The sequence below is a fragment of the Myxocyprinus asiaticus genome, chromosome 21, assembly GCF_019703515.2.
Source record: "Myxocyprinus asiaticus isolate MX2 ecotype Aquarium Trade chromosome 21, UBuf_Myxa_2, whole genome shotgun sequence".
NCBI lineage: Eukaryota > Metazoa > Chordata > Actinopteri > Cypriniformes > Catostomidae > Myxocyprinus > Myxocyprinus asiaticus.
In genome coordinates, this window is record NC_059364.1 from 39,392,514 (window position 1) to 39,409,540 (window position 17,027).

At 35.7% G+C, this 17,027-nt stretch overlaps 2 protein-coding genes across 4 annotated transcripts in view; both read left to right on the forward strand.

The window, feature by feature from the left end:
- LOC127412406 (prosaposin-like) overlaps positions 1 to 17,027 on the forward strand; it is a 245,168-nt gene that overhangs the window by 215,120 nt on the left and 13,021 nt on the right. For all 3 annotated transcript variants that reach the window (XM_051648730.1, XM_051648729.1, XM_051648731.1), the window contains exons 2-5: positions 10,056 to 10,137; positions 15,569 to 15,702; positions 15,916 to 15,990; positions 16,067 to 16,192. In XM_051648730.1, coding sequence (XP_051504690.1) covers positions 10,107 to 10,137; positions 15,569 to 15,702; positions 15,916 to 15,990; positions 16,067 to 16,192 — 366 coding nt within the window. In that variant the 5' untranslated portion in view covers positions 10,056 to 10,106. The remainder of the gene's footprint in view (positions 1 to 10,055; positions 10,138 to 15,568; positions 15,703 to 15,915; positions 15,991 to 16,066; positions 16,193 to 17,027) is intronic.
- Positions 4,033 to 5,729, forward strand: mrps6 (mitochondrial ribosomal protein S6). Its single transcript, XM_051648746.1, has 2 exons — positions 4,033 to 4,541; positions 5,630 to 5,729. Exon 1 carries the CDS (start codon positions 4,180 to 4,182, stop codon positions 4,537 to 4,539), a length of 360 nt encoding a protein of 119 aa, XP_051504706.1. The 5' UTR covers positions 4,033 to 4,179; the 3' UTR covers positions 4,540 to 4,541; positions 5,630 to 5,729.

Here is a 17,027-nt window from a genome sequence, read left to right on the forward strand (position 1 = left end):
GATGACGCTAAATCTAATATCAACATTTTATTGAATGGCTATGCTCATATTATTCTTGAAAGTATTATCTTATAAGCAGTGTTGGGTAAGTTACTCTAAAAAAAGTAATTCATTACTAACTACTAATCACATCTTCTACAGTGTAATTAGATTACTGTACTAATTACTCAGTCTGAAAAGTAATTGCATTACTTATTACTAATTACTCTGTAAAACCCTTATCAACCTTGACCAGATGAAAAATACAAGGATAGACATGAAACTGTTCTTTTAATTCTTTCAAATAAATCATATAAAATCAAATAAATTATTCATAAACTGGCCAAAGACTTTAAGGGGCAGCATTAAATTAGAAAACATACATTTTAACATTAGACATTACATTTTGATATTAAATTCACTATTGTTTTATATAGAATTATTCTAGAGTCTGTTCAGTATTTAACACAATTATACCAGAAGTAACTGTAATTAAATTACTGAAAAATTAAGAGTAATCACTTACTTTACTTTTTCAGTGAAAAAGTAATTTAATTACAGTAATTTATTACTTAGTAATGCATTACACCCAACACTGCTTAAAAGTAACATTTGTGAGATTTGGTCCACCAGAACAGTTTAAAGGTTAATTGATCTAATTTTGTGTCATTGGAAAATAGTGATCTCCGACATTCTATTCTGTTGGATATTAAAAGTTTGGGAACATTTTAAAATAAGGTTACATTTAATGACATTAGTTAACAAAATTAGTTAACATGAACTAACAATGAACAATACTTTTAAGCATTTAGTAATCTTGGTTAATGTTAATTTCAACAATACACATGAAAAATCAAACGTATATAACGTAAGCACCATTAACTAAAATGAACAAACAATGAACATTTGTATTTTTCTTTTCTAACATCAACAAATATGAATAAATACTGTAAAAAAATATATTGTTTATTGTTTGTTTACGATACCTAATGCATTTATTAATGTTAACAAATGAATAAAGTGCTATCAAACAATGTTTATTGTTTTTATTTTGAAGTGAAAAGTTTAAGTTAGATCCTTGGGGCAAGATGCCCCACTCAGAACTGGGACAGAAGTCCTCCAGTGGCATGTTGTTTATTGCTTGTGTTATTCTTATTTAATTGAATAATTATAATAATTTATGGGGTTATTGTTAAATAATTCCCATGCGCAGGGGCGGATTATAATTAGCAAGGGTCCAACCCCGGCCGAAAGGCTTCGAATGGCTGAAAGGTCTGGGGCTCAAAAATAGAGGTCATTTGGTAATTTTTTGGGGAAATTCTGTTTGTAACGACCCTACAGCTTGGCTACCATTATTATTCTTCCATCAAAAAGCCCTGCAAAGGCATCATTTAAGCCTTTTCAGAGTGTCCAAAAATCCCCTAGACTACATTACATTGACAGAATATTTAAATGAGCTACGAGTCTATTTTGAAATGTTCGTAATTTCAAACTTCAGCTGTCAAAACTTACACACAAGCCCTTTAATCTGCTGCAAGAGACTCTCTTCTTCCTTTCTTTCTTTCTTTCTGTAAAACCTGTACAAATTTCTAACTTCAAGTATTTAAAACATTTTAAACTTTCAGATAATGTTTTGTCAGACCAGCATTATAGTTTGACTTGACAAACTTTACATATCTAGTTTAATCAGTAGTTCTGAACCACACAAAGTAAAATATCAATATTTTCTTTTTCCCAACCACCTAAGCCAAGTTATTTTTTGTAATGTAGGGCAAACATGCAGTTAAACAATGAATAGGATAATAAACGTTTTTGTTCGACAGCCCTATTATACAAAGAATAAAGCTTAACCACATAAAGCCTTTATGAAATTACAGTCAGAAATGAGATTTTTTTTTTTTTTTCAAAATAATGACATTTTAAGCACATGTTGCTTAAATTCATAAATAGTCATTTTGAAATATCAGTAGCAAAATAAACGTTATTGTTCATTTTACTTCAAAATCAGCAAAGACTTCACATAAAAAAGATGAGTGCATCAAAACATGATGGTAGCTATTTTGGAAAATGATATAACAGGGTCTTCTACTTCCAGTACAGCATGAAAACTTTCACCAGGAGACAGTAGACATATCATACACATCGTGATGATGATGTAGAGGCTTTAGAAAGTCATGTATCAAATATGAAACACACGCCGTTATAAAGTTAAAGAGTTGCTCAAACAATGTAATTACAAACAGGAAGGCAAAAGGTCCAATAAGAGGGCTGGGGGCCCTCATAGTCACAGGGCCCTTGTATAAGCTCTGGGGCCCACATATTTAAGCATATATAAACATTTGTTTTATACACTATTCATTATATAGGCTACTTGAGTTGAATTCAGTCTGAATTCATTTTATTGCTATTATGACATCCCTTCAATTAAAAATAAATATGTCTATATGTTTGAATATGTATTCATAGGCCTGTACAGTATATAATTCATATGATAACTTTACTTTTCAGATGAATCTCTTTTATTGGAATTCTGATTTATTTGTCATTATTCAATAATTCAGTTAGTCAACTAAACTGTGGAACTAAATCAAATATTTTATGTAATTATGTAGGAATTTTATTTTACAATAAATGAGAAAATACATCATTAAGAATGATATTAGATGTGTTTTATTCACACTATGAAAGGTTGCAATGTGGTCTGTGGAAAATGTAAAAGTGAAAAATAATAAAAATAATAATAATAATTTGCCACTGTTGCTGTTGTTTTTTATTTGCTTTAGATGAACATTTATTGTGAAAAGCATTATACGAATAAATTAAATAAAACATTTCTCTTCAAGTTTGTACATCTTAAATTACTCTAATATTGGACAGAAAAAGATAAGTTGAGTCAACTTAATACAACGGATTAATTAATTAATGGTTTATTTTTGCTTTAATACAACAACAATAAAAAAGCCAATTATTGCATTTTGCAAACATGCTATCTTTATATTATCAAGCTTCCTATTTTTCTCAAAATTTGCTTTATACATGAAAAATTGCTTTTATATATTAGGGAGGGGGTCCCTTGCAAGGGATCATCATATTTGGGGTTTGAAAGGCCCTGCTCTAAAGGACCAAATCATCAAAACATAACAATAGGAGTGTTTGTCCCTTGAATCAAACGATTAAAATGATCTGTCTCTGCATACTGCAGAGCTAACTGCATTTGTTCTAGGTTTGCAGTTTGTTCTAGGTAAATAGATTAGAGCAGATACTTTAAAAAGTACAAAGATCAGACAGAGAAGATCTGTTAATGGAAACACATATAAACACATATTATAAGAAGTTGGGGTAATGGTGTCATTGTGTTGGGTGCCTTATGTTGATGTAGTTCAGAATGAGGTGGCAGATTGTGTTTGCAGGACTTAAAGGGATATTCCGGGTTCAATACAATTTAAGCTTAACTGACAGAATTTGTGGCATAATGTTGATTACCACAAAATGTATTTCGATTTGTCTCTCCTTAAAAAAAGGAAGAAGAAGAAGTAGAAGAAAAAAAAAATCTGGATTCCAGTGTGGCACTTACAATGGAAGTGAATGGGGCCAATCAGTAAACTGTTTCAAAAGTATAGCCACAAGACGTAAACAATATGCATGTAACATGATTTTAGTGTGATTAAATCACTTCCTAAACTTTTCTGTGTAAAGTTATTTTCAACTTTACAACTTCATTGCCATGATGACGATGTTATGATGTAAACCCTAAAATGACCACAAAAGCTCAAATAATACCTGAGTTTTAACAGAATAATTAATGTAAGTTTGTTTATAAAATTATAAGCTTCATATTTCTGCCTTTAAACCCTCCAAAACTTGGCCCCATTGACATGTATTGTAAGTGCCTCACTGTATTATTATTTTTATTTATTGATCTATTTAAGAAAAAGAGGGACTAGTCAAAAAATATTTTTGTGGTAATGAACATTATGCCACAAAAGCTGTTGATTGAGCTTGAAATGTGCAGGACTTAAAATGTACAATAGGTGGCGGTAGTGATCCTAAAGACTGAGCGGACAAAAATCAGAAGAAGTCGCTTCTAGGGCAAAAGGAGACACCTTTAGCATTTGAAGTCTCTTTTTTTTTCCCCAGAGACATTTGTTCTTCTTTTGAATTGTCTTTGATGTAAACTCTTTGGACCTTCCATATCTAAAGATGCCGAGGTATGAGCTGTGTTTGATCCTGAAGGCGATGCAGAGGCCGGAGACTGCGGCTGTCCTGCGGCGCACGGTGGAGACTCTGTTCGAGCGCGGCGCGGTGGTCCGGAGTCTGGAAAACCTCGGCGAGCGAAGACTGCCCTACAAGATCTCCAAACACGACTGTCGCCACACGCACGGCGGATACTTCTCCGTCGATTTCCACGCCTCGCCCAATATCGTCAGCGGGCTGTTGGAGCAACTTGAACGGGACATTGACGTTTTGCGTCCCACAGTTTTGAGAAAAGACATTGAGTTTCCCAAGCCGCAGTGCTGTGGCCCGCCACCTGCCAAAGCAAAGAGTGCCTCGTCGAAGTAAATGTGAGAATCGCCGTGTTTCCATGATTTAGTTTTACATATAAGGATTAGGATTCGTTGTGTAATCAAGAAAAAGAGAAACTACATTGAGCCAAACATGGGTTTAAATGTAACATAGGCCTACAGTGGCCCAAAAACATTCAACCAAGTGGCATTTATTTTAAAATAGTAAACTTTTCAAGTATAACCCTTTGCAAAACTAAGTTTGGTAGCTTAAACCAACGTAGACACAACGTATCTGGACACTTTTTGCTTGTCAAATGTTAGTGGGACATGTCCATAGTTAAAGGTGCACTCATTAATTTTTGTCTTTGTGTCATCTTGGACTTACACTGACATCTAGTGGCTTGGATGCAGCATAATTTAAAATCAATAGTTTTCAGTTTCAGATGACATTGTAGAAATTAATATTCACAGTCAGTCATGATTACTTTAATCAATGAGTGAAAGTGTCCAATAACAGAACGGATACCGAGATTAAGCGAGTAGTATTCAGCTGGTCATGTGATTCTAACATGGCAGCCCCCATGTGCGGACCCTCTCCATGTAGAATAAAACAGCTTTTATAAGGTTACTGATATGACTGGAGTCTTCATTTTAATGTGAGTGCTCATGATTTCCTGCATATATTGCAAATTTACAATTCATGTCTTTAGGAGTTAAACTTTTTTTTTTTTTTAATGTGGAAAAAAATTACTGAGTGCACCTTTAATGTGATGAACTACAACTGTGGTTACTCTATTAAGTCACCTGTATGAACTTGAGGGGAACTGACTTCATACTTCCACTAAAAATCAGCATGACACCAGTTGGTTGAAAGTAATTGCAAAAGTGGTTCAGAAAAGGGAAATTAATCCTAAAAAAATAATCTACCAACATTTGTTTGCAGGTGCCACCTGTTTTTTTTGTGTGTGTGTGTGTGTGTGTGTGTGTGTGTGTGTGTGTGTGTGTGTGTGTGTGTACGTGTGTTGTTGTTAGGGTCCAAATATATTTTGGGGCCACTGTAGCTGATTAGATTTTTTGCTGTTGATATTGATGTGATATGTGCTGGCTTGTGTACCATAAGTAAATATGTTTCCTTTTTCCCTAAGGATTGTGAAGATTGCCTAATCTGCTGGATTATAGAAATGGATTTGCAACCAGACAAACTAATATCTGGATTTATTTAAAAAATAAAAAAAAATTTGTGCAGAAGAGCATTTACTTGAGTTATTAATGTGATACATGTTTCCTTAAAAAAAACTCTGTATATATGATCTCATTGCAATTTTATAATAAAAGCAATAATGTGCTTCAAAAATTACAAACTCAGAATACATGAATGAATACACAATGAAACAATATACAAAGTTACATACACATTTTAGATTTTATTCTGTGAGTGGAATGCTACAACAAAAGTGGTTTATCCAAAGAGGGACATGAGAAGTGCTGCTCCCAGAACCAATGTTTACCGTTTGCAAGACTCAAAGAAAAGAGTATCCACTATTTCCATTGAATAAACATGTTGCTGGAAAAGAGATAAAGTGCACCAGTTATTCAAACAAGGTGTTTAATCAATTCAATTGAATTTAAACCTATTAGCAATACAAAGTTAATCTTTTTACATTGTTTCTTATCATAACGGCTCTGGATTTTATTTTAACCCAATAATTTGATCTCTACTCTTGTTTCATGTGAAAAGGTTGGCCTTGATTAATGTGATCAACACCATTTTCATTGTGAGGCTGACTTTTTAAAGGCACACTCAGTGTTTTTACTGTCATCTATCTCAAATAGTCAGCCATGATTAAATTATTCCAGAAATCAAGCGTTCAATAGCAGGAGCATTATCATAATGAAGTGTTACATTTGCTGGTCACATGAGGCGACCATCTCCGAGTAAAATAAAACAGCTTTTATTAGGATTCTGATATTACTGGAGTCTTAATTTCATGTGAGTGTACATTTTTCAGAAGTAGGCTACTTTTCATTTGATGTGTAAAACTTTTTTTAATGTGAAAAGGAAATTACTCCGTGCACCTTTAAGCTTTATTCAAATTTGATCATTTTGAATATGTAGAAGTTTTCACATATATTACTGTGCAAAAACATTTGTTAAAAGACGGTTATTTTATATCTTCTGCTTTAGTGTGTCAATAGGAAATATCAATTTATGATTTCCAAACATTTATTTTACAAATAGAATAGAACAGAAGAACAGAAAGCCCTATAACAGATGGCTTGGCCACCACAGGGGTGAACATTGAGTCATTCTGGGATTAAAAGAAGAGACAGAAGCAATTGAGACAACCTAAACAGATAGAAGAACTGTGGCAAATTCTCCAAGAATCTTGAAAAACTGGTTTCTTTAAAGAATTGTTGCTGTTTTAAAGGTAAAGGGTGGCCACACCAGATATTGATTCATTATTGATTTATTTTTTTATTTATTTTTTATGTTTACTGCACTTCGTATGAAGTTAATTGATAAATAAAAATTATTCATGGCATTTTTGCACATTACTGTTCTTTATGCTGGATTACATTTGATATAGCAAACATATAACTCATAACAACATTGAGGATGTTTAGGAATGCAGCCAATAAAAAAATTGGTTGGCTGTATCTAACCAAAATAGTTTTGGATAAAAACAACGTTAATATGTGACCAAGTGTAGTAGTTTCAATTCTGCAATAGGATATTGTCTAGAGAATTGTTGAAAAACAATAACCCACAAACAAACCCTCATATTATTTAATGTGACGATATCATCTTCCTCTATTTAAACAATGCATAACAGGGCTCACAATAACAATTTTTCTGACCATACAGGAACAAAGAAACATAAAAGCAGTGAACTCACATAATAGTAAAAATAATAATAATAATAATATATATGTATATTATTAGTACTTTGATATATTGAACTGAATGATTACTGTGCACACATACCATGGTATTTACATGATAATCCAAAGTACTTCAAAGAATACTATGGTACATGTTCATTGTTTATTGTTTCAAGTAAATAATTTAGGACATGTGAGCTCGGCAGACAAAAAAGGTTGGGAACCCATAGTCTACAGCAGACCTAAATGTTATTCCTCAATTTTCAAGCCCAAAAGCCCTTGTCAGTAATTTATAATCCAAAGAGCAATTTAGAAGAGACCGGGGCTAGTTGTCACACTCCAATGAACATTTGTCACGATGGGTTTATGTTTGAAAGTCAATTTAAAGTAAAGTGCTTTTGAACATTTACAACATTACAAAAAATTATGCCCAATAATGTATAAATAATTATAGGACTTATACAGTCTAACACACTAATAGCAGGACATGTTGTCACACACTGGTCAATTTATGTTCAAATGTTAACTTGCCATTAAACAGATTATTACAGGCTTTATAAAAAAAAAAAAAAAACGTAAAAGAATTATGAAACAAAAATAGAAAAGGTAACAAACAGAAATGTCAAACTGTTGTTGGCCAATAGAAATTGAAATAAAAAAAATGGTATAAAATAACAACAAATAAAATGTGACAACTTGTCCCAAAATGATTTAGTCTGCTACAGTCATTAATTAAAAATACCCTTGTCCTTAAAACACAATTCTACCTTTTGGTTGAAATCTACCTTATTTATTAGGCTACAGTCAGGGTTGGGAGGGTTACTTTTGAAATGTATTCCACTACAGATTACAGAATACATGCTGTAAAATGTCATTTGTAACGTATTCCGTTAGATTACTCAAGGTCAGTAACGTATTCTAAATACTTTGGATTACTTCTTCAGCACTGGTAGATTTTTTCACTTGTTTTGACTATAAAAATTCTGCCAGTACAGTAAGACAAAATACACATGTTAAAAATACATTCTCTGAAAAACCTAAATATCTTATGCAGTGTTGTTTCTAAAACAAGATAAATCAAATTGATCTTGTTTTAGATATTTTTACAGGAAAACAATATGAAAATGCAAAAAGGTCTGCACTCTAAAAATACTTTTATTAGGTTTCAAGCAGGAGATCAAAATAGTACAAGCGTTTCGGCTGTCTGCCTTCGTCAGTGACACAAAGCATTTTTAGAGTGCAGACCTTTTTGCATTTTCATATTGATACATAGGCCTTAGCACCTAACTAGCTGGGACAACGCGGTGAGTGCTTTGATTGGAGTACAGGAAAACAATACAAAAATCATTATCAAGATTTTTGTCCTAATATCAAAGGTCTTACTAGAAAAAAAAAATAAATTATAATCGAACGTGAATTTTATTGATAAAAAAATATGATTGTTCTTGGTAACGTGTATGTAAAATGGCTAGAAATAGCATTTTAGCTTAGCGTAAAGCTGACAATTTACACAAGGTTTATTTCTATTTCTTCTGCTCCAAACTTACTTCAAACTTACTTCTCTGTCTGCTCATATGAATGTAACACATCATTAGAAAGCGTTTCACCGCTGTTCAAATGCACTTTGGATCGCATCATTTATATGTATAAATGTTTTCCATCTGAAAGGACTAAATATTAAATGAAACAAATGACAATAAAATGCAAAGTAATCTCTTCAATAATCAAAATACTTTTTGAATGTAACTGTATTCTAATTACCAATTATTTAAATTGTAACTGTAGTGGAATACAGTTACTTATATTTTGTATTTTAAATACGTAATCCCGTTACATGTATTCCGTTACTCCCCAACACTGGCTACAGTTGACTCTTACCTGAATGTTTTCCAGTGTTTTTACTGTGTTCTCTTACTTACGAAAAATTGTTTAAAAAAATATGATGATATTGAAATATTTTTTTTATTTTTATCCCCAATTTGGAATGCCCAGTTCCCACTACTCAGCAGGTCCTCATGGTGGCGCAGTTACTCACCTCAGTCCGGGTGGCGGAGGACAAGTCTCAGTTGCCTCCGCTTCTGAGACCGTAAATCCACGCATCTTATCACGTGGCTTGCTGTGCACAACACCGTGGAGACTCACAGCATGTGGAGGCTCATGCTACTCTCCACGCACAACTTACCACGCGCCCCATTGAGAGCGAGAATCACTAATCAAGACCACGTGGAGGTTACCCCACGTGACTCTACCCTCCCTAGCAACCGGGCCAATTTGGTTGCTTAGGAGACCTGTCTGGAGCCACTCAGCATGCCCTGGATTCACACTCGTGACTCCAGGGGTGGTAGTCACCTTCAATGCTCGCTGAGCTACCCCCGATGATATTGGAATATTAATGTGAAGGACATAACTCAACTTTGAACTGTCTTTGAGCTTAAGGAGTTTAAAGCCAACATACCAGACCCCTAGAGAAAACAAGCACTTGCATAACTGGATTTAGCCCTGGTAACAACTTGCCCTGTGGCAACCAGCCTCGGTCTCCGCATAAATAACATCAATTTATAGAAATACTTTAAAAGTCAGAAGCAAGAGTCGCTTGTAGACACGCCCCAGTCAGATCACGTGTGTCTTCAGGTCAGCTGATAGTGAGATCATCATAAGACTAGTCAGGAGACCTTCTGCCGCAGCATACAACAGCCAACAGCCGACATAGAGGAGATCAAAGAGCTTCATCAAGCCATAATGCTTCTCACGCTTCTTTTTATTTCCACCGGTAATATACACCTCAGTTTCCATGTCTTTCAGAGTGTTTTGTGGCTTAATTTGAGTCGTGTAAGTGCTTAATCACAGTAGGTAATGGCGGAGTGAGTGTTTGGTAAACATGTCATGTTGGTTACTGACAGTCTAACCCGCGTCAGTGGAATTATTATTAACAAATACACGTCGAAAATTAATATATTTTAAAAAAAACTATGGATTTTATTAGCAGAATAGTCTTATCAAATAATAACGTGGGGTTGTTCTGATTTGGTGTTTTATGTAGTTTTTAATATTGGCAAACATATTTCGTGCTGCTAGCTAACCGGATTAGTGTTGTCTAACAATAAATGGATTGATTAATTTTTATTTCGAAGAATTTGTATTTTTGTGTGTTTCATTTTAGAAGATGCAGTCAGTTTGTGCACTATTGTTTTGTTGCGCAGATATTTTTAACCCCTTCGAAAGTTATCTTTATAAATCAATATTTGCATAATTGTGTCTTAAACCGAGGCAAATACGGTAGTTTGACTTTCTAAAGTGCTGTTTTATTATAGTTTTGAACACATTTCTTGAAATCAAGGTTGCTTTCTGTTTATTGTTCGAGGCGAATCATTTCCGTGTCATGACGCATCATTTTTCCCTTTAACGTCATAATCTTTTATTTCGTGTATGATCTGTTTTTAATCAGAAGTATTGATTTCATTAACATTATCTGTGATTAAGGTGTCTAAATACTGACGCAGTGAATTAAGCGCATTTTTCAGTCTTTTATCCTTGAAATGTAGTGATGTAATCATGATAATGTAGACATGAGCTGAAGGAATTCTGTTTTTTTGTTTTTTTGTTTTGTTTTTTTCTTCTTGTGGTTGTTGTTTTTTTATCCTGGCAACATTTCTTATTTTGTGCTTAAGTGAATGTTCTCAATTCCAGTCGTTTTTCTTCTTCTTCTGCAGACCCTTATGACTAATAGCAGCATGAGAAGTCCTATATCCCTTTATCTGTTCCTTTTTTTTAGTTTTTGTGATTACAATCACAATTTCACTTCTTTGTTCGTATTGTGGTTTTTGCAGTGAAAGATATATAAATCACAGCATGAAAGACCACCTTTATGCCAAATGAGGTCAGTCTTCAGATTGTGGCTTTTTAATAAATGATTTGTTATATGTGCCTCTGAGCCATTGAATTCCTCACTTCTCATTGGCATGCAGGTTTATCAGTAATGTCACAAAAGGAAGCTGGGAACAGTGCCCTAGTTGGCTCTTGGCAGTAGGACATAGTTGCTTTAATGCATGTTGTAATAAAAGAAGCCTATATAGGCCAATTAGCCCTACACTGCATGACTGTTGAGGACTGTTGACTGATGTAGAGGAATTTGAAGTGTGGTGATTTGTGTTTGCTTGACATATAACTGGTTCAGCATTCGGGTAGCTGACCTAACAGACATGTTGGTTTTTATTTATTCAACATCAGGGTTTTAAGTTAAAAGCTAAATTAATGTAGGGAAAATTTTAGGTGCTGTAGCTGGACACCATCTCACTTCAAGTTTGTCATAAGGTCCTAAAATTGCATAATGACTATTCAAGAATTGAAAATCATTTTCGATGAAATTGGCTATAGCATGTCACACTGAACAATGGTACTAGGTTATCTGTGTTGTAACTATTGTTATGAACCCTCTTGTAATTGTAAATGCTTTATGATCTGTTCGGCAAAATGCTCTCAGAACTTGTTAAATATTATTCATGCAACTCTGTGAATGAGCCATTTATTTCCACCATTTCTTGGGCCATTGTATAAAGCTTTCTTGTTTTTCCAAGTCCCATAATCTTTAGGTGGCTGCTCTTCGGCATTTTTTATTATTATTATAATTTTTTTGATGATGATGTTATATATAGCAAGTTTCTTTGCTTTGGTTGACCCAACTACTATGGGTTGCAATGGCAAAGCGGAAGTGAAAGCCCAGTGGTGTAACAAAAGTTAAGATTTTCGCTGGTAGTAGTTTAGGTAGTTTAGCAGGCATAAGATTTGGCATTTTGTCTTTTTTTGTTTGACACTTTTCACCCAATTTGGAATGCCCAATTCCCAGTGCACTTTTAAGTCCTCGTGGTCGCGTAGTGATTCGCCTCAATCCGGGTGGCGGAGGATGAATCCCAGTTGCCTCCGCGTCTGAGACCATCAACCCGCGCATCTGATCACGTTGAGCGTGTTGCCACGGAGACATAGCACATGTGGAAGCTTCATGACATCCACCGAGGCATCCGCACTCAACTCACCATGCGTCCCACTGAGAACGAACCACATTATAGCGACCACGAGGAGGTTACCACATGTGACTACCCTCCCTAGCAACCGGGCCAATTTGGTTGCTTAGGAGACCTGGCTGGAGTCACTCAGCACGCCCTGGGATTTGAACTAGCCAACTCCAGGGATGGTAGCCAGCGTCTTTTACCACTGAGCTACCCAGGCCCCATTTTGTCTGGTTTTGGTTTCTTTGATAGATGCTGAGTTTGAAATTGCATACTTCCCATACTACTTGCCAAGTCCAGTCCAGCTGCCTCCATGACTGAGACCGTCAACCCGCACAGCTTATCATGTGGCTTGTTGAGCGCGTTGCCATGGAGACATAGCACGTGGAGGCTTCACGGCATCCACCGCGGCATCCGCGCTCAACTCACCACGCGCCCCACTGAGAACGAACCACATTATAGCGACCACGAGGAGTTTACCACATGTGACTCTACCCTCCCTAGCAACCGGGCCAGTTTGGTTGCTTAGGAGGCCTGGCTGGAGTCACTCAACCTGGGATTCAAACTAGCGAACTCCAGGGGTGGTAGCCAGCGTCTTTACCAATTTATTATTTTCTTAAACTTATGTGGTTAAACAATTACCAGTTGAGAATAAAATGTAAATAAATGACATTAGGTTAAGTGAACAAACTGGTATTACAATTATGACATGTCAGTGTTAACAAAATGTCAGTGAAAAACTAAAATTAAAGGTTCAAAGTGCCTATGTGGCTTAGCATGGCGATACAAACTACCAGCCACTATTATATTCCAAACAATTCAATTCTGATGACATTGATAGAAATGGAAGCGTAAGTGGTAGCTAGCAGGAAGATGCATGGTCTTCACGCTTTCATTCAATCAGGCATCTCATCCAATCACAATCCAGTCTCTACTTTATAAGCTCACACCGCTCCATCATTTGTAATGTCTCGTTGTTTTCACCCCCATCACCACCAGTTTAGGTCCCGTCCTGCCATAGGGGGTCATCTCCTTTCCCCTGCCGTCTTTGCCTTCCGGCATGATCTGACGGTTCGAGCAAGTATCTGAGCTCTGAACCACAGGATGCGGCTTATGCCAAATAATCTAAATATATCTACATTTGTATTAATTCCAATCATCCCGAGTTTTTCCTGATAGAAGTATTTTTACATTTTCTTCAGTATGTGAAGCATTCATGTAACTATAGACTGTAACTGTAGAGGCTGTTCAGACCAATGCAGTGCAACGAAACTAGACAGCACACGTATGTCTCTGAGATGTCTGTTTTAGATCTTTTCATCTGGAATACTTATATACTTGTAGGAAGAAGACAGAATAATGTTGGCAGAATGTCCCGATCTAAGGGGGAGAGATTGAAACTGCATCCGCGACTTATTGAATCATAATATATGTCACTGTGCATTTCTTATCGTGAAGAAAATTGGCAATACGCAGCTTTATTAATAAGAGAGAGTTTGTTTTTTTGTGAGTTAAAGATGGATTGAAGTGAACAGAAAGATGAGAGAGGTAGTCTTCTCCCCATTATACACTACAACAAAATGTGTTTTTGTTTTGGCTTGTTTTCCATTATAAATATCTAAAACTCCTTTAAAACAACGTACATTTACTTTAGCAGCTATAATACAGAAGACAAAATTGTTATCTGAGAATGTTGAATATAATATTAAAAATACAAATATTTAAAATATCTAAAAATCCTTTAAAAAAAGATGCATTCACCTGAGAAGCAGCATATAAGATATGTAGACTTGCTTTTAGAGAATAGATCTTGAATTTAAATATATTTTGTCTTTACTGCACTCGTAGAAGTATAACCACGTATTAAAGCAGGTTTAAATATCTTACATGTTGCTTCTCAAGTAAATTAGTAAGGATTTTTACACAATTTTGAATGGAAAACAAGACAAAAACACTTGATAACAATAGGATTTTTTGCAGTGAAGTTTTTTATTTTTACTGAATTAGACTTAATAAAACGTTTTTTTTCCCTTTAATTCAATGAATGTCATTTAGAGGTATTTTTAAAAGATGATTTTGTCCTCTTTATTGTTAGTAAGGACGTTTAATACAACCTTTCACAAGCTGAATAATCGGTTAAGAGCTAATGATTAATCATTGCAATCGCCCAAATAGTCGAATAATCGTTAGATTAATCGATTGTCAAAATAATCGTTAGTTGCAGCCCTAGTCATGTCAGTTGACTGGGTTTATTTATGCTTTAAATTTGAAGTCAGCAGTTTCTCTGCGTCTTTGAACATAATTCAGAAGTAGCACCAATAATTTTTTTTTTTTACATCTGTTTGAAAGAAGACTGTCATCCCATTCTTAGGATTTAAATACTGAAAATGTGACACATGGAGCGGAGTTTTGTGTTGCTGAAAGAATAATGAAATTGCCCAAAACATTTAATAAACAAATATTCAAGAGTCGAGGAATGTGTATAATTGTGCAGATGACGGGCGTTTCAATTCTGCGGAAATCTGCGGAGCAATCTTTAGATTCTTTGGGTGCAGATTTTATGTGTGCCTGCTCGTTAATTTGTCTCCCATCTCTGTTTGTGGGATTTACTAAATGAATCAATTGACCGTTGCACTGGAATCAAAAGTAACTGCATTTCTGTGAGTTTTGGGACTTTCCTGACACACCCATGCAATTTTCAGGTTATTAGTTTTAAAATGCATTCCCTTTAAAACTGAAGTGTTCATGTTGTCTGTTCCCTTGAGCTTTTTCTCTCTGTTGGCTTCGTATCCGGTTTCAGTTCCATGAAACAATATGACTTTGCTCTCCTATCTTAAACCACTCACAATCTCTACAGTTCAGTGTGGAGAATCGGATTGCGAAAGCCTAAAAGGATTTGGTTTGTTTTCGTGTTTTGGCAGCTATGTCTTACTCGTCAAGTTTATCTTTTGATTAGAGCTCAATAGTGAAATGAAGCCTCAAGTTTGGGGCAACGATTGTGTGTTTTAAAGCGACTTGTATTGTTGGATGTGGTATCTTGCACAGTGTTTTACGTATACTGCACATTCTGTTACATAGTAGGTCAAAAGTACTGATAGGTATTCTACATGTTGTAGTATGCAGAAATATTAGTATGATAGTAGGATGGTAACAGACTATTCTGAACAAGGCTAATCTTTTTTTTTTTTTTCTTTCTAGCGGTGGCAACTCCACTGCTGGGTACGGAGCAGTGTGCCCACGGCCCCCCCTACTGGTGCCAGAACGTCAAGACTGCTTCACTTTGCGGTGCAGTTCAACACTGCCAACAGAATGTGTGGAACAAGCCTCAGATGGTGGGTTGACCTGATTCTCTTAAGTTCTTTAGTACTTTAACGAATAATTAATGAGCACTAAGCGTACAATCAGGGATGTAGATTCAGCAATAATCAAAATGAGCAAGTTCATTATTTAAACCATTATCAATGGAAACATGGGTAAATGCTTCACGCAGCCAAATCTATGCCCTTGTGTATAATACATTATTTTTATTTTTTTTTACCTTGTAGAAATCTGTGCCATGTGATCTGTGCAAAGAGGTGATGGTGGTGGTGGAGCAACTATTGAAGGACAATAGCACAGAGGTATGTTAACATGATAACACAAGTTCTGAATGCTTTTCGTGTAAGGTCAAAGTCTAAACTCTTGTGTTAACTCTAGAGTGAAATCCTTGGATACATGGAGAAGGTCTGTCAGCTGATCCCTGATAAGGGCTTGGCTGGACAGTGCCAGGATATTGTGGACAACTACTTCCCCATTGTCATGGGCATCATCGAAGGAGAGCTGGTGAGCAGAATACATTTTTCCTTTCCCCGTTAACATAATTCCCCTTTTAGTTGATGGTAGTTCAATCTGGTAGAAAGTATTGAAAGTACTGATACTGAACAACCACAATCTACTACATTTGAGATGCCTCTTATGAAGCAAAAATGCGAACAATGTTTCATGCTCTCCTCTAAACATAGTGAGCAATTTCAGCTGTCATGGGTCCATTCCAACAACGTCATAAAACAACAACCAACTCTTGTTGAGTGCAACAGCAGGGTTCTAGAAAAAAAAAAAATCAATTTCTCCATAGGAAAATAGATTTTATGTGATGTGTAAACCTTTCAAGACTCCGAGATCAGAGGTCAGTAGCCGCTGTTCCACTGTCGGGCCAGTGTGAGACCAAAATCGATCTGCGTTCCCACCATCGAGCCAACAGCCCCGCTGCGTTGTCCTAAAGCCGGCCCTTAATACGCCACCCGGTGCCAACGTCACACACCCCGCCCATTTCATAAGCAAGAGGGAAGCTCAAGCTGAGGTATCATGTTATCTAGAATATCGAGTTTATATCGTATGTAACCATTGCTTTGCTAGCAAGATAAGTTTGCATTGACTGTAACTGCCATGGTGTCCAGAGTGGTGTCTCCACAAACAGCGGGACGATGTCCTAGCACCCTTTGAACCATGGAAAGTTCTTTGTTTGGGCACCGCTTTGTCCATTTGTGCGTTTTAATGGATTTTTACTGTGTCTGCAATTTTTTTAAATGCTCTCGAACCTGTACTGTCATGCGCTGGATAAACGACCTGCAAGTTTGGCGATCATGGTGATTTAAACCTCTGATCTGACTTGACATTG